The sequence below is a fragment of the Lutjanus erythropterus genome, chromosome 3 (assembly GCF_056507025.1).
Source record: "Lutjanus erythropterus isolate fLutEry1 chromosome 3, fLutEry1.hap2, whole genome shotgun sequence".
NCBI classification, from domain to species: Eukaryota; Metazoa; Chordata; class Actinopteri; order Lutjaniformes; family Lutjanidae; genus Lutjanus; species Lutjanus erythropterus.
In genome coordinates, this window is record NC_139319.1 from 23473855 (window position 1) to 23498778 (window position 24924).

At 38.7% G+C, this 24924-nt stretch overlaps 1 protein-coding gene across 1 annotated transcript in view; it reads left to right on the plus strand.

The window, feature by feature from the left end:
• The window catches only part of ptprdb (protein tyrosine phosphatase receptor type Db), a 218718-nt gene that overhangs the window by 136536 nt on the left and 57258 nt on the right, over positions 1 to 24924 (plus strand). Inside the window, exons 6-9 of the mRNA XM_084715473.1 lie at positions 4914 to 5059; positions 8387 to 8528; positions 19687 to 19875; positions 21640 to 21648. Coding sequence (XP_084571599.1) covers positions 4914 to 5059; positions 8387 to 8528; positions 19687 to 19875; positions 21640 to 21648 — 486 coding nt within the window. The remainder of the gene's footprint in view (positions 1 to 4913; positions 5060 to 8386; positions 8529 to 19686; positions 19876 to 21639; positions 21649 to 24924) is intronic.

Genomic DNA, 24924 nt, shown 5'->3' on the forward strand with positions numbered 1-24924 from the left:
GAGAACAGTTGGGACACAGATAGAGAGCAGCGAAGAGGAATGGGGATTGAAAAAGGAGGTGAACAGGGATGAATTTGGAGGAAAAAGCGCTGAAGCGAGAATAAGGATGAGAGGCGATAAAGAGAGGGGAGGAGAGAAATAAGGGAGAAGAGGAATTGCAAGTTGGGAGAAGTGTGGAGCATACGGTTGAATCCCCCCCCCCCCCCTCCCCACACACCCCTCCTCATTAAGTCAGTCAATGTGACAGGAAGACTTATGTAACACCCCAGAGATGGAGGGAGGAGATGGAGAAAGAGTAACAAGGAGGAGGATGAAAGAGGGAGCAAGGAGAGCAGCTGTGAAGGGGGGGAATGAAGTGATGCAAAGAAAAGAGGAGCTGCTGGAGAGATAAAGGAGCAAAATATGAGAAAGATGGAACTTAAGACAATTAAACAGGAGATATATGAAGAGAGGGAGATTGGGGCTGGAGAGATGAGAAGAGAAGGGGGGGCAAGATAAAAAAGCAATTGAAAGATCTACCATGCCTTTTAGTATGGCTCTGCTGGCTTTACACTTTTCATTTGTTTTGTGGGGGAGAGATTAGCAAGAGGATTAAGAGAGCGATTCTCCCGCTCCTCATTCTTTCTGTTTCCATCTCTCTTTTTCTCTCACTCTTTCTCTCTCAGCTGGGTGCACACACATTTGCTCACTCGCTCATCACACACACATTCAGTATAATGGCATGCGTGTAGAAACTGTGTGCACGCAATGATGTGCTGTACATATCATATCAGGGCTGCAGCTAACCATTCTGTTTTAATTTGTAGGTGATTTTGCTAGTGATTAATCGATAAGTTAAGTATGCAAAATGAAAATAGTGAAGACGTTCCCATCACTATTAGAGCTGCACAGTTAATTGAAATATTATCAAACCTGCACTAAGGCCAAGTGCAATATCAATTTCTCTGAAACTGCAGTCTTTGAATGATAAAAGTCAAATTGTGACAAAACAGCTATGTAATATAACAATGTACTGTAGTGCTGCAGAGATGCCCTGGGGCCATATTACAGATACTGCATAATCTGCAGATTCTGTTTTCACTGTTTAGTAGCATGGTAGTTGAAAGTGGTGGACAAAGTACTAAACTCCAGTACTTGAGTCAAAGTATAAATACTCCTGGTCAAATATTACTCAACTACAAGTGAAAGTTGCTCAGTCAAAATTTTGCTTGAGTTAAAAAATACTTAAGCATTCAAAAGTATGTTTTTAAAAGTACTTAAGTATTCAAAAGTACAAATTACAAAGTACATTTTCTAATATCAATACATGCTGTATTGTTTTCATGATGCATTTACTGAATCTTGTAACTCTCTGAAACCATCTAATGATGCACTGACCTGTTTGTAGAATCACTCTGCTACACAAAGTCTATAGAAACACCTATAAAAACTTCAGTATAGAAATACAATCAAAAACAAAACGGACAACTATTGTCATTTTCTGATGTAACTGTATTAAAATCACTGTATAAAAGCAGATTGAAGTTAACTGTAAGAGATCTCCAAGTCTGTTAAATAACTGAGATTTCTTTCTGTCTTCAGAGGCAGTATATATACATGAATTATGTGGTATTTTTCACCCCGATAAAAACAATCCAAATTTAAAAGCTACCTGGAATAATTAATAATTATAATATCTTGAGATTTTATTTTGTCTTTCCCCTTGTGGTCACCATTACTGCTTTTTGTTTGAATGACAGAGGGAGAGTTTGCTTGTTCTTGTTACAGAGAGCACCTGGACGTATTTCCACTTTTACATCAGTCCCATTTGAAAGGAGCTACTGTGATTGGTTTCTTTCTGTGAGGAACACAGCATGTGACCAATTGCATTTTAGAAAAGAAAAAACACCAACAGCTGACTTCAAAGCTGTGCTCAGTCGAAAAGTAACAACAATCAAAAGTACAACATTTGTCTTTGAAATGTAGTGGAGTGAAAGTCAGAAGTTTCCAAAAAAACAAATACTCAAGTAAAGTACAGATACTCAAAAATTGTACTTAAGTACAGTACTCAAGTAAATGTACTTCATTACTGTCCACCACTGGTAATTGGGGTTAAGACCTGATTTAGAAAAAAGGAAAAGAAAAAAAGCCATTACAGATGAATGGTTCCTGTCAATGGACCTCATGTAAGAACCACCCCTCGAAAAGATTTGTTTGTAAGTGTTGTGTACAGATGATTTAGGAGAACTTGTTGCATTCACCAATTTTCTCATATTTTTTTTATTTCAGGTACAAACACAATGTTTGAATGGTCCAGACCTGTCGTAGAGTCAGTACTGCTGGTATCCAAACTGATACCAGTTTTTCACTAATTACTGTATATTTAATTGGCTTTTAAGACATTTGGAGTTTGAAAAATAAATTATGCTTCATAATTATTTTAGCATTATCTTGTTTGACTACATTTCAAAACATGTCCTCGACCCCCTTCTCCCACTTCAGTTATCAATCACCTCGCTGTGGCGAATCTTTTTTTTTTCCATTGAAGTCATTTTCATATCAAGACGTTTTACTTTATTTCTGTAAGACTCCAACCCTCCGGTAACACAGCATTAACAGCTCTCACACTTTCCCATCTACTTTAATTTATTTATGCCAAGTTAAGAGCCTTTGCTGACATGTTCATACGAGCCAGAACAAAAGTAAGAGGAATTTAATATAAGAATATGAAAATGTTTTTGCATGAGGCACAATGTTCCTAACCTAAATGAAGATAGTAAAAAAGTGTACACAAGAATCCAAACTTCCCAAATATTGAATAAACTCTAGTAACTTGTAGATTGTTCATGTAAGGCTTGTATATGCAAATATATGGATGTAGAAATCAACAATAAAAAACTAACATATATATATATATATATATATATATATATATATCATCAGCGCACTCTATCTTTTTTCAATGTTCATGTTTAAGTGATGCTGGATTGTGTGTTTAGTATTTCCTAACCTGAGTTAGGATAGGATGAATTTAGATAAGACGGGCTTCCTTAAGTTAGGATTTGCTTTTTTAATAGCAAATTGGGAAAATCCTATCTTAACTTTTCGTAATGTAACTTAAGACTTAAGATGGCCGACAAATGTTGTAAATACAAAATACATATTAGTTTGGTGCAGCATCATACTAGTTACCAGTGAAAATGAAAATTGTGATGTAAAAATTATTATTCCCACCATTTATGAATCATGTTGTGATATGATTTTTCTTTCTGACCATATCCTGCAGCCCTAACCACAATTTCCCCTGAGCCTTACATGACAATTTAAAATACCTTCTAGCCTACAGTCCAAACCCCCCAAAATTTGATTTACAATCATGTACATTCAGATAAACCCTACAAATAAAAAAAAATCATTTAATCCAATAAGTCAGTAAGTAAGTCAACTAAAGTACACTCTCATTTACACATATATGTGCCCAGTTTGCATATATGTATGTACAGACGCATATGCAAATATGGAAGTAAGCAGATACAAAAATGCACCCACACACACTTTTTCTCTCTCTCACACAGACACTGTTGTATTCAGTCATTGAGGTAGATTTGGCCGTGAGTCAGTGAGGTGTAGAGGTGATTGGGCAGCTTGGGGCTCTTAGACCATGTCTGCCAGTACATCTGGCTCGTTCTCGCCTGCTCTCACTCTCTGTATCTCACCCTCTTTCCCTCTTTCTCTCTCGTATCCACCTCCTGTGCTCGTCTTCCTCTCTCCCTCCTCTTCTGCTGTTCATGTTTTCTCTTCCTCGCCCATTCTGCTCTCCATCTGTCTCTCTCACTCGTTCCCTTTATCTCCCTCACTCTTCTGTTCAGCTCTCCCCACTCTTTCAACACACACACACATTCTCTCTTTTTCTCTCCTTCTCTGAAAAGCTTAGCTTTTCTCCCTCTCTCCCTCCCTCCTTTTAAACAGCAAAAAGCAATTTCTCTCCCTTTGTCAGGGCGGTTGGCGGTAAGCCCTTAAGTAGGGATTTTCTGGTTTGGCTGGAATGCCATTAGGCGAGCTGGCGGTGACGTGCCGTGACTGACGTGCCGAATCTTTTTGATGTCGTGATGTCACAATCCAGCGGAGGCTGTGGTTATGATATTGTTGGCGTCCCCGGAATGAGGGGCTTTAGTGGTCATGTCAGGAGTAAGTCTTCATAAATCCTTTATGGCACAGAAATATTAAGCCTCTTTGGTGGTACAGGGACAGAGGGGAAAACATGGTGGAACGTGCACACACGTGTACAGAAAAAAAAAGACGCACACACAGACACAAAGCAACCCACATGCACGACCACACTGAAACACACATAAAGGTGCATGTGTACTCTAAGAACTACTTCACACTGTAGCACACACACACAAAACCATCCACAGTGTTCAATGACATTCTGATTTATTTTAACTTGGATTTTTGTCACCATCCAAGAGACTGCATCATTGTGCTTTCTCTTTTTCACTTTAACCACACACACACACACACACACACACACACACACACACACACACACACACACACACACACACATACACACACACACACATCTGGCATTCACACATTCTTTTTTTAGTACAACAGAGGTCTCAAACATAAGTGTTACAGATGTGTGAATGACAGATGACAGTAGTATATTAAGTGGAAATCCGGTGCTTAAGTGCATTTAAAAGAACACAATAATCTATTAGGGGATGTTTGAATGCTTATTAGTGTAGTTGTAATGGCGCTGTGAATGGTTGTCATGTTAAGAGCATTATATAACTGCACATGAAAAAATTCTCCAGTGCTTATTGATACGTGCATGTGCACACACACACACACACAAACAGAAACATTAACTTATAACTTATTTATATTTAACTTGAATTAACTTTTGTTTACATCTTTTCATACAGCACCCCCCAGATTTACACGAACCCCAGAAGACCAAACAGGAGTCCAGGGGGGAGTGGCTTCCTTCGTGTGCCAGGCCACAGGCGAACCACAGCCCAAGATTGTCTGGAATAAGAAAGGCAAAAAAGTCAGCAACCAGAGATTTGAGGTATGATGCTAATGAATGAATGTCTTTTTTTTTAATGAAAGTATCGACTTCCTCTAACGCTGAAATGCTGTAAGCTGAAATGGGAATGGGTTAGCATTACACAACAGAGCTTCACCGGCTGTGTAAATCAGTGGTTTCTGCAAAAAACAGAATAACTGTAATAACTGTTTTGCTCTTATTGTTTCCTTTATTCCTTTTCTTACAGCAGATCTTTTTGACTTTTCAAACACTGGTGTGACTGATAACATTAATAATTGCTGTAGCGCAGTGGATTAATGATTTGTATATTAGACGGTAGCTGTTCTGACAGTCAATTATTTGTTTAAAGGAGTAGTTTGGGGAAATAAGATTATTTGATTTTGTGCAGAGAGTTAAACGAGGTGATCGATACCACTGTACGTATATGTCCACTGGATATGAGAGTGGAGCCAGGAGCTATTTAGCTTAGCCAAGCATAAAGGGAAAAACAGCTAGCGAGCACATAACCTCCTGTAAAACCACAACTTGTCATTTTTATATTGTGTTTTGTACAGATTAAACAAACATAATGCAAAACGGCAGAGTCAGGATAGCTACTAATGTTTGTCTTCATGCAAAGCTAAGCTGAGCATATCCTGGCTGTATAATTAATCAGTTCAAATAAGCCAAAATGTCAAACTACTACTATTCCTTTAACTAGGGCTGGACAGTATATTGATATTATATTGATATTATATTGATAACATGACAGGAGACTAAAATTTTAGATTTTTATATAGATTTTAGATAAATTGTTATATTATGGTATGTCTTGTCTTCTTCTGGTTTTAAAGGCTACATTACAATAAACTTACGAGACTGTTCTAGCAGTTGTATTATTTCCCTTATACACATTGTTGATTTCTGATTATTTATAAAACTCTCATTGTGTTAATATTTTGTGAAATACAAAAATATAGACAAGAAGATAGATTATTTGGTAAAAACAATTATCATATTATTATTATCATTTATCATATTTCGTGCACAATCGCAGTACCCTGACTCTGTTTGAACTGAGTGGAACTGAACCTTAATGGGTATCATTCATAACACCTGCGTCTATCGTACTATTTCATATCAATATGGCTGCTGTGAAAAAGGTCTGTTGCCTAAATGTAACAGAACTATCATTAATGTAATTTGTTACACCTGTGCTTTTCCTTTGATAACAAATCAAAGCGCCTGCTGTGAGATAATGTTTATTCTCGGTATTGAATTTATTGCAATGAAAGTTGACATTTAAGTCAATAATGAGTGTTGTGTTTTGTTTTGGGGAGTCTTTCATCAATAGTCTGCCTTATTCCTGGAAAACATGAATACCATCTATTACCAGTTTGCATTTAAAAGCCAAAATCGTAGCAGTTACAATTTGATCAGTTTACCTGCTTTTCTTCATTTGCACTCCAACTCAGAATGTGTGAAATCCTATCTGCTCCGGCTCTTTCATATGTCAGATGATGCCGCAGGCTACAGTATATGAGATTCTCATATGATCACACTTATTAGTTTCCCGAAGGCTCTAACCTTTGATTTTTTTTTTTTTTTCCCACCTCACAAGTCACTCTTAGATGGAGATGTTGAACCAGCCGGTCTCCTCCACTGTCAGTGTCACCCTGAGCTCAGGGTGGTTTTCCACTTTAATAAGTCGAGTTTCCTTCCAGGTTTAAGTTCATCTTGCTGTCCTCCTATTTGTGATTAAATCACTTGGGGAGATATTTTATTTTTAATCCACTATATATAAGCTCAGACCTGCTTTATATTTCTCTTTTCTGTCCTGTCGGTCAGGAGTTGTTGTGGGGTTTCTCTTTATTGGATTTCAGTCAGCGGAAATCCTCTCAGAATTCAGAATCCCAAACTGTTTGTATTAAATTTATGCAAGAGCATTTGAAATGTGCAATCCAACATTTCTGGTAAAATCTTAAATTGCAACATATCCCTAATATGAAAAGGTAAATCAAGGACAGTTGTAATTTTAACAATCCCCTTTCTGCATTATTTCAGTCCAGTCAAAACATTACAGTGGGCTGCCTGTCTGGGGCTGCCTGGGATTGATTTTAATGTGTGTAGTGATTGATCCTGACTGTGGATCCAGATATGCCTTGTGGCTGAGGATTAAATGTGACTACTGCAGTCAGACTTCCCAGGCTCTGTCCCCTCAGCTTCCCTCAGAAAATTAAAAACTAGGAAAAGGCCGTTGCTGTTTATCATTGAGCTTCAAACAATGCTGAAAATAAAATGAAAAGCAAACAGCAACACCGGTCAGGGTCCAATGCTTCAGCTGAACATTTAAACAAGTGGACTATAATACTGTGTCTGTACCTCAGTGAAATATTTTAAAGCTTTATTCATTTAGAGAGGGTTCTTAAAATTGGCAGTAGGAGATATTTTGGCCACCTGGGGCCAGGAGAAACAGGCTGTGAACACAATGTTGATTTAAGCTGAATTACATTCACCTTGGACATCGAAAGTTGGAGCTGGGAATGACATCACACCCATGTTAACTGTGTTCCAGTGAGATGAACGCTGCCATGAACACCTTTGTTGTGCTTAATAACGACGTGTTATGCAGTGCTTTGTGCATACAAATACCATAGCAATAGCAATGTCCACAGATAGAAGTTGGGCAGGACTGTGTGTAAGACTCATTTAATGAGACAGAAGGGCTAATTAACAGTATATTATTACAGGACTCACTACCCTTGATACAAGGTGGGGATTGGTGAGGTTCCTACAACTTTCCAAGTTGTAAATCCAACTTCAGGGGGTGCTCCATTTACAATTTCCCAACTGGGAAATCACTTTTATTTCATTTAAATATTATTTCCACAATAAACTCGGAAATTGCAACTTCCCAGTTCAACTGGACGACACCATTATAATCGTTTTTAAGTTGAAATTGCAAACAGTTACTGATGTAAATATCCAGTAGACATATAGAGCACTATTAGCATTCTTTGAAGCTCTTTAAATTCAATATTCAATCTCTTTTAGCTCCATCTTTGGTTGCCTCTACTAATAAAATACCTGGTTCTTTAGCTGCTAAATGCTCTACTGTGTTCACCAGCTAGTTGCTAGCTTTGCCTGTTGTTTGGTGGTAGAAGCAGCTGCTGCTGCCACAAATGACAATGATGAGAGGGGTGACAGTGAACCAGGACAGTGAAGGTGCAGGCTGTAAAACCAAAACAGAGAGCTAAAGATGCTATAAAGCTCTGAAGAGCTGAAGAGGGACCACAGAATTAGGTGATAATTCCCTCTTGGTTTGCTTCTGTTGATGGACGCCGCTTTAACATTTTTTCCTTCTAACAGGTAATAGAATTTGATGACGGGTCCGGCTCGGTCCTGAGAATCCAGCCACTGAGGACCCCCAGGGACGAGGCTATTTACGAATGTCACGCCTCCAACTCTGCAGGAGAGATCACTGCCTCCACCAGACTAAGTGTACTACGAGGTCAGTGTGAACACACATGCAGGCCATGTTTTCATTCAGCTGTCAAACACAACTTTTCAATTACAAATCATAATACCTGGGTATAAATCACAGCCTCATAAAAAGTAAAGGCTTTACACATACATTTGTTTTTTGTGTATCACCTAATTTAATGCTTGCATCCAGAAGAAATACTTTATATGCAGGCAGTGTGCGAAATACCCGTCAATATTCGGGGGGGTCCCCATCTCCTGATTGTTGCGCAATACCGATCTAAATTTTCTCAATATGCAGTAGGTCTATAACATTACAATATTTAATGGATGCAAGCCAAGACAATCAGTCTATAGCCTACGTGACAGCACACAGGCACACACTTAACAATTTTTGATAATCCCATAGTATTCGCAAAGCAACACTGACATAGGATTTGCATTGGCTAAAGTTGTATGGATGCACGTTGTTTTATACGGAGCCCCTCTGGTGACATTGGATGAAAAAAAATAATGCGTGGCCACGCATTACTATCTCGTGACCACGCATTATTTTTTTTTTCATCCAATGTCACCATAGGGGCTCCGAGTCTCTCGCTAAGAATTACTCCATGCCTTGCCACAAGTGACTGAAGTATGTCACTGTAATTCATTCCTATATTAAAATAAAATGAAATTAAATCAAACTTGTCCATGATAAAACCAACAGTCTGCATGGGATGACTACAATAACTATCTCGTGACCACGCATTAACTATCTCGCGACCACGCATTAATTATCTCGTGGCCGCGCATTAACTATCTTGTGGCCACGTGTTATTATCTCGTGGCCACGAGATAGTAATGTGTGGCCACGCATTACTATCTCTGGTTTAGCTTTCGCTTGCTTGCCATTTTTAGTATGACCAGTATGACTTCTCAACGTTACGTCTTTCTTCTGTTTGGTGTGCACATGGCTAATTTGCATACACACACAGGACTGGCTGGCTCCGTTTGGCAAAAAATATTTGTGAGTATTTTTTTTAATTCTGAATACTGGACATGGTGAGCTTAAAAACATTTTAGTGACCATTAGTGACAATGAAATATTTCTTTTGACAAAATTTGAGACCCCCTTCAAATTTTGCTTTTGAGGCTTTCCTTGGTCTCATGGGTTAATCGGGGGGGTCGGACCCCCCTGGACCCCCCCGTATTTCGCACACTGTATGCAGGTATAATTTGTGTAATCTAACATCGCCTGGCCTGCGGCTCTTCCTAAATTCTGATAGTTATGTAGAAGGTCTTTAATTTAAGATGAAAACTGTACGTAGGGATGTTTACACTGGCTTGAGTATATTAAGTTATAATCCAGTTGTAATAAGATTTTAAATATTGTTTAGTCAAGTGAGGCCTTTTTCTCTCAGTGTTCTTAAATACTGTTTATGTAGAAGAATTTGAGGCTTTCAAGGATGCGTCTTCAGATAAAGACACACACACACACACACACACACACACACACACATATAAATGTGCAAGTGTAAGCCTGGGTCCACTGCAGTGGATGGTTTTGTTAGTGTTAGCAAGAGTCCATTAATGCAGATAGTGATGTTAGTGTTAGTGGAGTCCATTAGGAGAACATTATGTACCGGTAGTTTGAAGCTCAAGAGTGTCTTAGTGAGTGAAGCTGCTCGAGTGTGGATAATCACATCGCCTGCCTTTACAGTACATGCTCGTGGGGAAAGGACGTGCAGTCTATTGTTCTACCATCTCATCTCTCTTCTCTTTCCCTCTTTCCCTCTTGTCTCTCTGAGGTAATAACATAGTCTACAGTTCTTCCTCTCCGCTCTCCACTCTCCTCTCTTTGTCTCGTCTGTCTCTGTTTTTCTTTTTTTTTTTGTCTCGTCAAATTCATTCCCTCATACTTTCTCTTTCATTGGCTCCTCCTTTTTCTCTCTTTCTTTTTGTAAACTTTTCCTCCTTTTTTCTCCCTCCTTCTTTCCCTCTCACTGTCTCTCAATACACTCTTAGGTCCACTACACAGCAACCTCTAAATTATTCACATCAGACCACTCTTTGCATCTTCTGTGCTGTTCCGCTCCATCCATCCAGAATTTTTCCTGTCTCACATGGTTGTCTTTGTCCGTGAGCGTGTGTGTGTATGTCCATGAGTGTGTGTGTGTGTGTGTGTGTGTGCGCATGCAGGCGTGCTCAGTTGCGCATGTACATCTGTATGTGCTCTAGCTTATGTGTCTCCGCATCTATTTTTGATTTCTCCTGCCTCCCCTTGATGGAAGTTATCTGCTCGTGTCTAATCTTTAGCTTTATCGAGAACATAACCACTCATGCACGCACACACACACGGGCAAACGCGCGCACACATGCACGCACACACACACACACGGACGTATCCTCAATCTAAGACAGTCAGTCTTTATGTAGTGATTAGCCTTTTTCTTCTCCTCTGAGGAGTCATTGTGTTGTGGATGAATAAGAGGCCACCTGGGAGCAGCTAATAGCCCCTGATAGACTGTCAGTCCAAATGTCAGTTACAAAGTGCACACACCCACACACACACACGTGTGTGCACCACCCCCACACACACACACATGGGGAGTCTTGTCAGTCATGTCTCCTTGTCTCCCCTGGCTCTGTAAAGACACAGCTCCAGTGACTGACTGACTGACTGACTGTCTGACAGGAGGGATCCGGTGTTAAGGTCAGCCGGCTTAATTACTGAGGATTAGAACCAGGCTAATTGAAATCTTGGCTTCCAGTAAATGGCTGTGATTGGCAATGGCTGAAATAATAATGAACTCCAGAGCAATTATATGCTTTAGGACTCAGTGTACAGTCAGATACTGTATAATTCATGGTTTGATAAAAGTTGAGCATGTGTGTTTGTTTGAATTCATTTAAATGAGTCACATAATACTTCAGCCCAAAAAATGAAGTTGTAAATTCAAAACAGTGTGGTTCTGTCGTCAAAGAATTTGCTAAGATCACTACAATAAAGTCTAATGGGCCAAGAAACATGAGCGGTCAGTGGATCAGACAGGTTGCAAACAAGCCAGCAGTTAAGCATCTAGACCTCTTTATTTGCTTTGTTTTACACGTAAACAGTAGTGGATGTTTAGAATGGACATTTAAATAATTATTTTACTGTTCACCTTTGTCACTGGTTTAATGAACCTGAGGATTTGTTTAAAATCTGTCCGATCATCTGAATGCTTAGATTTCCTCAGCTGTCTGATTTCTTGTTAGTAACATCGCAACACTGTTCCAGATCTCAACAAATAATGGCAACATTTCATTTGAAGGGATGTGCATAAGACCTTACACTGTCATAACCTGTTGTGGGCTTTGCAAATGTGACTGATGTCATTAAGTGTCGTTCAGTCATTATGTCATTTTAACGCAAAGTTGACCTTGTTAAGACAATTTGACATTAACTAAGACAAAAAATATCAGGTAACTTTGAAATGTATTTGTTTATCAGACTGGATTTATTTGATGACATCTTTATGACATGTCCAAATGGTGCCAGTGTAGTTTGAACTGCTGTCTGTGCTCCTGGCACCCCGGAGCTGAGTCAGCTAACTGGGGGCTTAGTTCCACTGCTAAACGAGCTAACTGTCTGCCACCAGCTTCAGATGACAGCAGGCAGCAGTTAGACAGCTTTGGCAACAAGTAAACTTGCTAACACCTATCTGTCCGTCAGCTAACCCTGTTAGCTAAACCACCTTGGGACTGTACTTGTTCATCAAACTGGCCTTATAACATTTAATGACATCTTTGTGACCCAAGTCCAAACGGTAGTTGAAGTTCAGGAAGTTTGGCACTTTACTTGACGTCAAAGAAAATATTAGTGGCAGGCTGATAATGGTCTCATGACAGCCAATGTGAAAACCAACCACACATCAGTATAATGTAAGATTAAAACATAAAGCTAAACAGTTTCTTTAAGTTTGATAATGTGGAGTTGTCATGACAAAGACACTGACAGCTTATGTTGTCTTGGTTAATGTCATGTTGTCATAACATTGTTCATACAGACTCTTTAATTTTCATGACAGGTGTCACGACGTGGTTATGACAGCGTGATGACAGTTTTATGCACACCTCTTAAAATATACCCAAGGCTGATGTGTAAAGTCATTATTACTGATAGGAGTGATGGTCAAAACAATAAAAATAAGACCTACATTGTAATAATTGGACTGTTGGAAGCCTTTAATTATATTCCTCTTATTTTAATCCTATAAATTCCCACATGTCATTACATTGTGCATATCTTATAATAAACTGACCAGCACAATTACAATATCCATCGTGACCTCATGGTTTAGTGTATCTTGCAATTTGTAATGTGGTTGTGCACCCTGAAAAACAACTTCATGTGATGTAGAAACAAACTGGACAGAATTAGCACTTTGATGACACAGTCTTCACAGAGAAATGTAGCATGCAAGAAGCACAGAAGTAGTATTGCAGTGGTGCATGGCTGTTGTATTGGGTTGCAATATATTATGTAGGTGTTAATTTTATTGCACCCATCACTTTGTGGTGTTTATCCCCTGAGTCAGTCATAAATGACAGAAACAGGTTTGTTTGCAGGTGCAGATATGACACATGGGCCTCTGATACTGCAGCCAGCTCATACTTCAGTTCCCATGATCGTAAGACCAGACTTGATTTGCGGTCGTCCAGATTTACAGATGACAAACCCAGCGAGCGATGAGTGTGTGAATTTCATTTTGGGTCTTATATAAAGAGGACTGTGTTCGCACAGCAGTTCCCATGATTGTGAGACCGGGCTTTTCTATGAGCTGTGAAATTATCTGGAGCCCTCACTGTGGAAACACTGAAGTGGGAGTACGTCCAAATGAAACAGTGGGATGTGTGGAAGGCTCCGTCAACAAGGGAGTGTAGGGTTACGCATCTGCTCTGACCTCAGGGGGTTCTTAACTGTTCAGCACACACACACACATGCACGCACGCACACACACACTGGAGCAGCTCTGTCCCAAACACACTCTGGTGTTACTTACACCTGTCCCTGTGATGGATGGTAGAGAGCTGGTTATGTGCATGTGTTAATGCATGTGTGCATGTGCATCAGCCCATTCAATCAGCCCTCAAACACTTTCACTTGTATCACTTCACACCTGGTCAGCTTTAAATTAAAGGAGCAATATGAAACAACTGCGCATCCAAAAATTAATACAGCTGTCCGTTTAGCGAGTTGGAGCCATCAGCGGTATATTAAATAGCTTCAATCCCTATTTAATGTGCGATCTGGTTGAAACAAGTTGCTTCAACAATCTGTTGTTTTAAACAGGTAAACAATAACACAAGCTCCAGGACAAAATAGAAATTTCAAAGGACGCCACGGTGATAGCATTGTTGTCAGAGAAAGAAGTATTTTAAACTTAGCATGTTTCCTTAATATCTGATGACATATCATGGTCATTTTATTATTTATTACAGTAAATATAATTTAGATTTCTCCTTAAGAAGTTTTTTTGTCTGCACAAAAAGATGTGTGTTTTCATCTAGTATGCATTAGAGCTGCATGACATAGTAAAAAATCAGATATAAATTATTTTGACAAATATTGCGTTTGTGATATGAGTCATGCTTACTGGGAATGATCATTTTTGCATGTTAACTTTAATTTTCAGTGAAATATGAATGATTAAAATCATGACGATGGGACATTTGTTGTTGTCTGTCCCAAACTGTTTTCTTACATCTGAGGCACTACAGAATTCAGTATAATGACGTTTCATCAAACATATTTATCAAAAATTGCAGCTTCTGCAATTTGGATATTGCCATGATTTACCGTGATTTTGATTGATTGTACAGCTCTAGTATGCATGCATATCAGTGCTTTTTGTTGCCTACTTTTGCAGGTTCTTGTACACACTTCTACCTACACATCGCCAGCTGCTTTTACTTCCTTTTTTTTTTCTTCTTTGGACGTGTGAGTGGTTGTAGAAGAAGGGGCAGAGAGAGATGCATGGTCGCAGGGAGTAGCATTCAAACTGTGCATACTCAATGTTCAGCGCAGTGTCCCACCCCAGGTAGATGAAATAGAATGCATTATTCCTGCCTACGAGGGGCTGGCTTTGAAGTAAGCGTTTGCATAATGAAAGCGGAGAGAATCAGGATTGTTATGCTGTATGGGTCCCTTGTGCACTCTCTCCCTTTCTGTCTGTTTTTCTCTTGCTCTCTCCTGTGTTCTCCCTCTGTTTTCCTTTCTGTCACTCTTTCTTTGTCTCACTCTATTTCATTCCATTCGGCTCTTTCTCTTTTTTTTTGCACTTTTGCCCTCTTTCACCACCCAGCCGCCCACACATGCCAGACACACTCGTACACACAAACACCTTCTCATCTTGTTCCGCTGGTTTATTATGTCCATGTTTCCATTTGTCGGGCGTTGTGATTGATTGAAACTGGAGCTGTTAAAAGGCCACACACGCACTTGCAAAGCTAGTGTCTCACGACCCGTCGGCTATGGTTCGATGGGCTAGTACCAGAATTAGCATCTCCTTGGTGAGGTTCAGCGCTAGGATTTCCCGTTAATGAGGCTTTGTGTGGTTGAGAAGGATAAAGTCACAAGGGATTCTGTGTGAAAAAAAAAAGGGGGGGGGGGGGGAATTAAAATAGACTGCCTTCTTAGATCAAATACAGCACAAACGCATGCAGGAACACACACTCCTTGCTCCATCCATCTTTTTTCACCATGTCTATCTTTATCCACTTTATTATGGATGACTCATGAATCTGACATTTTACCTCGCACTTTCAAAGTGCAGCCTTGAACAAAGTTGAGAATTTGTTTTTTAAAAAGCTGATTTGTTCTGAACCTATTTGATTCCAAGGGTGAATACAGTATCTTTTCACTTTGACTGAGTTCAGGCGTCTTTGATCCCCCACCTCCTCGAAGCATTGTCCCCTCCTCTCCCTTAAATCTCCCACTTCAGTTGAATGAAGTTGGCCCACTGCCTTTGATTTCCTTTATCGCGGTGGAACGACTCCTCATGTTTGATTTAATTGCCTTGGATGTCTGCGAATTCACATTTGATTTACCATCCCGAAAGCGTGCGAGTCCCAGTGGATGTGTCTTCATTGGACTCGCCTATTTGAGGTAGAGAGGGTTGTGTGTACAAAAGGTTGTAGCTCAAATACTATCGATTCTTGACAGAATAAAGAATATGTGATTTCCAATTGATCCTTATTTGAAAAGTGGTTGCCTAAAGCTTCAGACAGATAGTTTGTCAGATGGAATGAAACGTTACCTAATTTATTTGCCCTCACTATTGGATTCATCAAAAATCTTGCCCCTGGGCTCGAGTCTGATGCAAAACATGTTTTGGCTCAAAACTGAACCTAAATTTGACTTCTGCATTTGACCAACACTAAAACCTTTTCACACTGGACTCAACCTGCATGGTGTCAATTCAGGACTTAAGATTTGTCTCTTCAAGTATGAGGCATCATGACTGTTTTAGGTTTGTGTCAAATACACTGGATGAACTAAAGGCCTAGTTTTGACATGTTAGAAATACATTTATTGACTTTCTTGCTTGAGAGTTACACAGCTTCCCAACTGGAGGCGATGTGAACGAGCAAGCAAGCATGAAAACATGACGGCAAATGCCATCTCTTGATTTTCAAGTTTGGATTCAAACTCAAACTGTTAAATAAACTTAAATATAAATGAACTTAAAACTTTGTTGACCTATAATCTTTTGTTGGGGTAATTAACTTCATTAGATAAACCCGAATCTTGGTGTTCAAGAAACCCCATAAAATTGTGTTTCAGATTTTTCATAGTTTGTTTTTTATTTGGGTGCGTGACAATTAAATGGTTGCAATTTAGAATATGAAGTTATTGACCATTATTCATTTTCACTTGTAGTGTAGTTTATATAAAGATATATATAAAAGATATATATAAAAGTAAATTATCTCAACAAAACATTATTAGTTAGTAAAACTTTATCAAAAATGAATTTGAAAGTTTTAGTTGGGCTCAAAACTTAATCTATTGACTTAAATTGCCTTGAAATTTTGAGTTTTCTTTATCGTGAATGTGTGAACCTCAGATAGTATCAATTTTTCTCAATGATGATGTGTATCGTGAACACGGTAAGCAACGTGTTGCTTCTTTGAAAAAACGCTTGCCTGGTTCCATTTCTGTGAGGTTTTGCGCACTTGCTTCACCTCCAACCTATTTTCTTTGGTTAAAATTGACGATGACATCTTAGCATGGCTGTTTTCCTTCAACAGTCCCCAGGGACGACAAGACGACAATCAATGTTGAGAAGCAGCAAATTTTATATGATCCACAGCACCATTTTATGAGTATTTCCTCAAAAATAGGTTTGGAGTGAAAACAGGGAGCTCGCTCCCCAGTTGACCCTTCCTAAGTCCCGTCTTTTTATGCTGCGTGCTCCAATAACAGATGAACAAACGTGGTACATGATGGAACCTCAGTCCACACTCTCATCTCCAGTTTGTTGTACCTCGTGATGTGCTCGGCTCGTCAATGTTGAAAAGAAAACCAGAAGGAAACAGCTAGCCTCGCTTTGGTAACAAATCCACCTACAAGCATGTTGTACCTCATCTGTTATACACAAACTGAAGTGATGACAGTGTGAATGACAAGTTCAAACCAGATGACAAGGTAATATAACAGTTATGTCCACCAAGCCTTTTACATAGTGTTGCATTCAACATAAAAAGTATTCACTAATCTGAACAGGAGGCTTTACAAGGCTTTTACCATCGAGCTGGTGACTGAATATTAATTAGAGAAGGAGAAAAGGGCTCTGGCCTAGTTGTAATAAACTGAAATGTCATTTGGTTTTTGTCTGTTATATCAGTCACTGCTTGTTGAACTTACTGCCATGTCATTCTCAGAAGAAGACGAAGGGTTGATTCATTGAAATACACCATTTTTCCTTGTTTCAAGCCCCTTCGAAGTAGCACAAATTATACAAGCCACGCAAAACCAATCAGATAAAAAGCAGACAATCTGGTAACGCTAACAACATGAAGAATTAGTAAATGGTAAACTGACCACAGGTAGAAAATGCAGTTTCTTTATTAAGAAATGGGTTTAGTAATGAGCCATTTAACGTGCTGATGGTGACATTTCCATGTTCAAGCCTTTGTGCAAAATACCCCTGAGGACGAAGCTGAACATGGTAATATTTCCATTAAGATACTATCCCACATTATCCTGCCTGGAAGGTAGTTCTCTCTAATCCTTATACATTTAGACGTCCCTGCAGGCTTATACAGAGAAGTGACACACCGGTGATTCCCAACCAGGGGTGATACTTGTACCCCAGAGAGTACTTCTGCACTTTTATAGACGCAGTAGTCGGTTTATTTGGTACACCCAGATAAAACTAATGCAGTCTACTACAGCGGCCCTCCAACACATGCTACTTTCAGGAAGGTCATAATGTTCTTTTATTGATAAAACTGTCTGAGACATGTTGAATCAATTTTATGGTCATTTTGTTTTGTGGTGCTGCTGAGTAGTAACGCATTATACTGAGAGGTTTTTCTAATATTTTGGTCAACATGTTTATATCAGTGAAGGCAGACTCTAGAAACACCTTATAGCGGAATATAATTCAACTGCATCACATGCTGCAGCTGCCAAACTCACCATAAAGGTGAATCAACACCTCTCACAAACAGTTTTAAGAAAAATGATTTAATTCAGGACTGTTGGATTAGACTGAATAAACTGGAAACTGAGTGTATACTTGTTTATTTATTTACAAGGAAAATAAAGACACACAGGATTACAAATAGGTGTAGTGCTGATCTGTAGTATATTTATTACTAACAATAAACAACTTTTAAAATATTTATCGCTTCCACGCCTCCCACCAGTCTGAGGTTATTAAAAACTGTAGAAAAATGCACAAAGAAGACAAAATATTAAAAAAAAAAGTGCTGGATAAGATTAGATTTTGCTCTACAACCAGCAGTCGTGTGAATGCAGACACTGACAAAAAGAGACAAAAACACATATAGAAAAGAAATACAAAAAATCTATATAAATTTCCCATCGCCGCCAATAGCACATGTTAATGTTTTATGTGCATTACTTTAGTAACTTTATTTGGTAGGGACAGCACGTATTAATGAACATCAATTTAAAAATACAATATTTAAACATGCCAGATTTCAGCAGAATGTCATCTGTAGCCCCTAAGCAGGTAAACAAATGACAATGTATAAATAAAAATATCAATACACAGGTTAAAAAAAAGACTAAATACATTATGCAACATGTCAACAGGTGATCGTAGTTGTGATTTGCCTTAAGTCATTGTTTGAGATGGCTCTTAAAAGTGATACGTGTAGGGCACACTCTCGTATCAGCTGTTGTTTATCCTGTAACACTTAAATATCTCTCATACAATCATTTATTCATGAAGTCACTTTAGCATTTTCTCATAGAACATAATTAAAAAGAATTAGTAGAAATTAAGTAAACTTTATTTGTTGTTTGTAAGTAAAACGCTTGGCAAATGATTTTTTTTTTTTTTTGTAAGATTTTTATACAATAATTGCAAGATTTCAGTTTCACCAATGGTTGCAACTCACATAAGTTTGACATTGCACGTATCTAATAAGGATATTGCATGTGAATTTGCTGTATTTATACTGTAAAATGGTAACTCTAACTCGTTTCAACTTTAAAAAAGGATCTTCAGGCTGCCTTAAAATTCTAGGTTGACTGAATTTGAAATGACAAGTTGTGGTCATTTTGTAATTAATCAAAACAAATTAATTTTTCTCAACAATTTATGAAAAACAAAATTTGGGGGGGTTCTAAAACTCAAAGATTAATGTTTATCTAAAGAGGAAATGTAAATTATCTTAACAATAGATTATAGGATGGCAGGTCTGAAAAATCTAGTGAAAACAGTTGCCTTAAAATTCTGAATTTTCTCTCTCTTTTTACAGTGCATACATTAAAAAAAACATCCTGTGTAAAATCATCCATTAAATTTGACTCATTTTGAACATGACAGCCGATGTGGATGAAGGTTTATTCGAGCTCGTCTGATAGAAATGTAAAAAAGGTTTGAAACCGCTGCTCGGTGCTGCCAAGCCAAAGATATAAGTAATGTCTGGCTCTGTTTGACTCATGTTTTTGATCTTTCCAGAGGACCAGCTGCCCTCGGGGTTCCCCACCATAGACATGGGTCCCCAGCTGAAAGTGGTGGAGCGTTCTCGGACCGCCACCATGCTCTGTGCTGCTAGCGGCAACCCTGACCCAGAAATTACCTGGTTCAAGGATTTCCTGCCGGTCAACACGTCCAATAACAACGGACGAATCAAGCAGCTCCGCTCAGGTAACCAATGCTTTTATCCCTCCAGTCTTCTCCCCTTCCCTTCAATCCCAGCTTTTTATTTCCACCTGAAGGTTTTTCTCCCTCCCTCTTTGCTTTTATCCCTCTTTCAATATCCACTCCCCACCAAACCCATTTTTTATATTCTGTTCCTACAAAGCTTCTGTTATTCTTGCCCTCGTTCACCCCTTTTCTTATTGCCGTTCTGCCCTCCTCCTGCCGTCCGTGGTTACTGGCTGTGTTTTCAGCTGCCCCCTCTCTCTCTGCTGTTGCTGCTGTGGTTTAAGTTGACTGTGTGTGCGGTTGCCAACTTTTCCAAACTCTTCAAGGCCTCAAAAAAGTGAACTCCCCACTTTTCTCCGCCTTTCTCCAAACTCTCTGAGGTCTTCCCGTGCAAATCACCATCACAGACAGTTTAATTTTTCACTGAGTCGAAACTTCATTAAATATTTGTAACAGCACGCATCAGTGCGCAACATGTCTAGAGTTAAATCTCAACAAATTTCTCTACCGACAGAATTAACGAGTTAAAACCCAAGTGATGGTGTCATGTACAGAAGGAATGGCCTCTCTAAGATGGCTCACTGCTGTGACTAAACAACCAAATAACCTTTTGTTTTTCCTTATCTCATGGAAAGCGTGTCTTGCGTGGGTGTGAAATTGACTCACAGACATTATATCCGTGTGAATCAAGAATATACGTTCACAGAATGTCTTAAATTCCAAGACAAATTAATTGCAGGGTTCCTACGCAGTATGGAATAGTATGGAATATGATTTTAGTCATTTTCAGGTCTGTATAAGTATTTCTACATAAGAATTTGACAATACAAGAAGAGTGTTTGTCATATTTACCAGATCAGATTACTTTGAAATGTAGTGATTTACTGAATACAAAGTACAAGACAATTTTTCTGATTAGTAATATAATCTGTATATGATTAAATTCTTTAACTTTTTCAACCTCTTTTTTGTTCTCATTTATGAAAGAGACCAAAACATATGGGGGCTGGGAGGGGGGGTGCATAATATAATAATACAAGCACATGTATTATTTTGTAGTGTAAGTATTTTTCAAAATATGTGTTGTTTTGTTTTATAATTATTTTTTGTTCCAAAAAAGATCTAGCAACAAGTCTGGAAATTGAGTCTGGAGTTTTGAAATGGAAAGTGTGTAGGAACCCTGTACTTGGAAAAACATACACAGAACAAATTATTTTCTAGTCATTCTCAATCAGTTCTTCAGTAGCCACAGTAGTGTGTAAACTCCCAACTTGTCGTAGCAAAATCCCCTCTCTCCTCAGTCCTCCTCCTGCTTCCGGGGACCAACTCTGGACCCAAATTCCCTCTTTCTTGTGATTGGACACCCAACTCTCTGGCTTCTTTATGGATCTTTATGAACAACCTCTTTTGCTTTTTGTCCCTGTTTTTTTTTTTTTTCTGGCTCAACCCCTTAACGCCCTGCTCAGACTCCCCTTTTTGACCTTTATTTTACAAAAATATAAAAAGGATAAAAGGATTTACAACTTAAAATGTCAACTATTTGATATGTTAGCTTCTTTTATGTGATGATTATAAATTAGTTGACTTTTACGATTCTTGTAAGCGCAAAATTCTGTGTAGATGATCGATATCCTTGACTTTTCTGGGAGTTCCACTGCTTTTTCAAGGTGTTTCTACTAAGTCAACTCCTCTGTGTAACCAATGGTCCGATTGTAATGCCATGTCTATGCTGTTTCTTTTCTCTTTGTATCTTTTTAACCACAGAGTCCTTTGGTAAGTGCTTCTGTTCCGAGGCCCACACCCTCACTGTCCACTTTTCTACATACTGTTGTTCACTAATGTTGCTACTGTTGCTGCTGCTGCTGCTGCTGCTCACCTTTTACAATGTTGAGGTGTTATTAAAATGCATGGCATGCATTTTACTAACAGTCGCACACAAAGATAATATGAAAAACACAAGAAATACACACAGTCACAAGTCTGCAGGCACCCATACATCATTTTTGGTTAAAGACACATACTATAGATGCTGCAAACTGGATTCACACACATATATAGACGTGCATACACATGTTACAAACACATATCTCTGTCACCCTAGAGGTAGCTGTCCTCACCCTCACCTGTGCACCTGCAGCCTTTCCACACCCAAAGAAATTACAACAACTTTCTCCTCACACTCACCTATTTACTTTCCCACTCCTTCACTTATTCAATTATTCTTCCCTTCACTCACTCACTCACTCACTCACTCTGTCATTCACTCACCCACTTACTCTGTCCACTCTGCTGTATAGAGTTACCAGTCAATAAGCCATCAGCTCTGGATGGCTGTTAGGTAGGCCTCTGGTGGAGCCACTGGAAGGAAATCAATGGCGGCCAGGCTTCAGACTTTTAGACGTTGATTGTACAGCGCAGTTCTGTATCTATATAATAAACCTGGTTACTGCTGCTTAGAATCAGTCAGCTGGTCATTGACGCATACAGTTTTTTACCACCATTTTAACAGAGTCAGACAAGTTAGGTAGTTAAAAGAAAAATCCACCCTTCAATACTTTTTCTCTGTTACATAAGTCACAATCAATCATTTCTTTGTTTGCATTCACTTAAGTCAGTGATGTCCTTTGTTTCCCAGAATGCTTTTCATTGACTTCTGGTGAATATGCTTTAGATGCATACATCAATAATAGCTTTGATGTTTCCTTGTCAGACAAAGAAAGACTCACACCTCTTTATAGCTGAAACAATTAGTCACTTATTGATTTTATCACATAACAGAAAATTAATTACCGACCAAGCTGATGGTCCTTTAATTATTCAAACACCACAATATAAAAGTTCTGCCGCTATGTATCATCTGACATGATACATGTATGAGATAATATTAAAGTTTTATTCACATTATGTTTAGTCATGTTGTTTGCCAACTTCCTCCTTCACTCTCTGACATAGCTGACAATGGCTATCAGAAAATGCACTGTTACCTTGAAGAAATGATAGATTTCTCTGTTTGCACATTGTTAGGATAATGTATGTACACAACAAAACATATAACATATGTGTAGTGTTATTAGACATTTTAAACATTATATATTATTAGTTTAATTAGCAACAATTATGATGGTTGATTATTTAATTAATAGCTTAGTCTCTGGTTTAAGCATATCAGATGTGAGGATTTGCTGCTTTTTCTCTGGTCTTTCTAAACTGAAAATGAACTTAATATCTCTTGGTTGTGACAAAACAAACAATTTTTGAAGATGTTGCCTTTAGTTTTTCTGTCACTTTATGGGCCAAATGAGGTTCAGGTTCAGGTTCAGGTTAGTTTTGTCTGCGTCCACGGGATTTGTTTTGCAGTAGAACAAGTAGACAAGACATCCATCACATTTTACAAACATCAGACGTACTGTAGGTGTAGAACTGCCAGAGCACTTTTTTTCTCCTCCAAGTAAGGAAATGGAATATTATTTGCATAATCCATTTTTTAAGTTCTTGAAGACTGAAGCATCACTAAAGTGTACAGCCCCAGTCAGACTGCACATTTGATCATGTGGCTGGTTAAAGCTGACTGAAGTATGTAAACTTGCCACAGCGGGAACCGTGGTTAATGACCTATACGGAGCCACAATTTAACCATGCGTGTGCATGTATGTGCACGTCATATGTGCGCTCATAGCAAATAGCACTCTTAACTCTGATCACAGAAAAAGACAAACATGATAAAAGTACTCAAAGGCTCAGAGGACTTAAAAAAATGAGAAACAAAAATAAAAAAACGGTCAAATAAATAACCAGTAGAATTAATATAATAAAATGAAATGCCTGTTAAAATAAATACATAAATATTGCTTCTATGGAATCGGTGCAATGTTGCTACAGTCAGTAATGGAAATAATCGTTGCAACCCTACACCTCTTACAGTAAACACATCATTTCTTGTGGCTACGTCGCCACTGCTCCCTCTTTATCCTTGTCACAGGATGATGACTGTTGTTTTAAGATGTTGAGTCTACAAACAGACGGTTGCTCTTTGATTCTGAGGGGACGTGAGGCTGACATTTGCTGCTGATGTTTTAGATTGTCGAAAATTCTGCTGCAAGGATTTTTGTCACATTGGTTACCTTTTGTCAGTTATCCAGGATATTTAACAGGGGTGGTCTTAGGTGTTTGGACCACTCTGTGCCCCCTTCTGAGAGTCTACAATGATAATAAAATGAAAAGTTTCCTGCAATAATATGACACCGTGTTACTGAAAGAAATACCAATCAAGTTTTCTACTAAACATAGTATAGTGTACATTTAATAGTATAAGTGGTGTATTTTTATTTGTTTTAGTGGATAAACGTTCTTCTTTAACCACAAAGAAAAAACTTGCCTGAGAATCATGACGTTTTTAAGTTTTCTTCCGTTTCAAAGTAATTCAGTGATAGTTACCTGTGCGTCCATGGATGCATTGCAAATGGGAGCTTCTTTTATGTGCTACTCCTTTTGTACTACCCAGGTAGACAATAAATACCCAGCCAAAAATCAATACAGCGTCAGTTTTCAAACAAGGTTTGAGCACTGAAGGGTGGATTTTTCCCTGTATATTTACACATCCTGTTACTAGCAGGATTGCACCTGGTTTTGATGCAAGTGGTGGACACGTGCAGGTTAAGACTCATGGCAGTTAAGTGTATGCAGAGTCCCAGTCCACCACTTAGAGACCCAGCTGAGTGCAGTGGAGACACTACCCTACTCCTACAGCCACATCTGCCCCTGCTGCAAGTCAATGAAGTCCAATCAATAACCCATCTACTTATAGCTCTGTCACAGTCTGTCACTCTGTCTATCTAGTATCTGTCTTTCTCTTCTCAGGCTTATTCTGTCTTTATTTACTCTGTCTCTCTTTTCTTTTATGCCTCTCGCTTCTCTTCCTCTCCTCACTCTCTAAGGATCTATATTTTGAGTCTTTTCTCTCTAATTTGATTCTTCTCCCCCCCCCCCCAAAAGTCCCTCCCTTCCCTCCCTTCCTTACCCCCTTCCCCTCCTGTGGTACTAACATTTTCT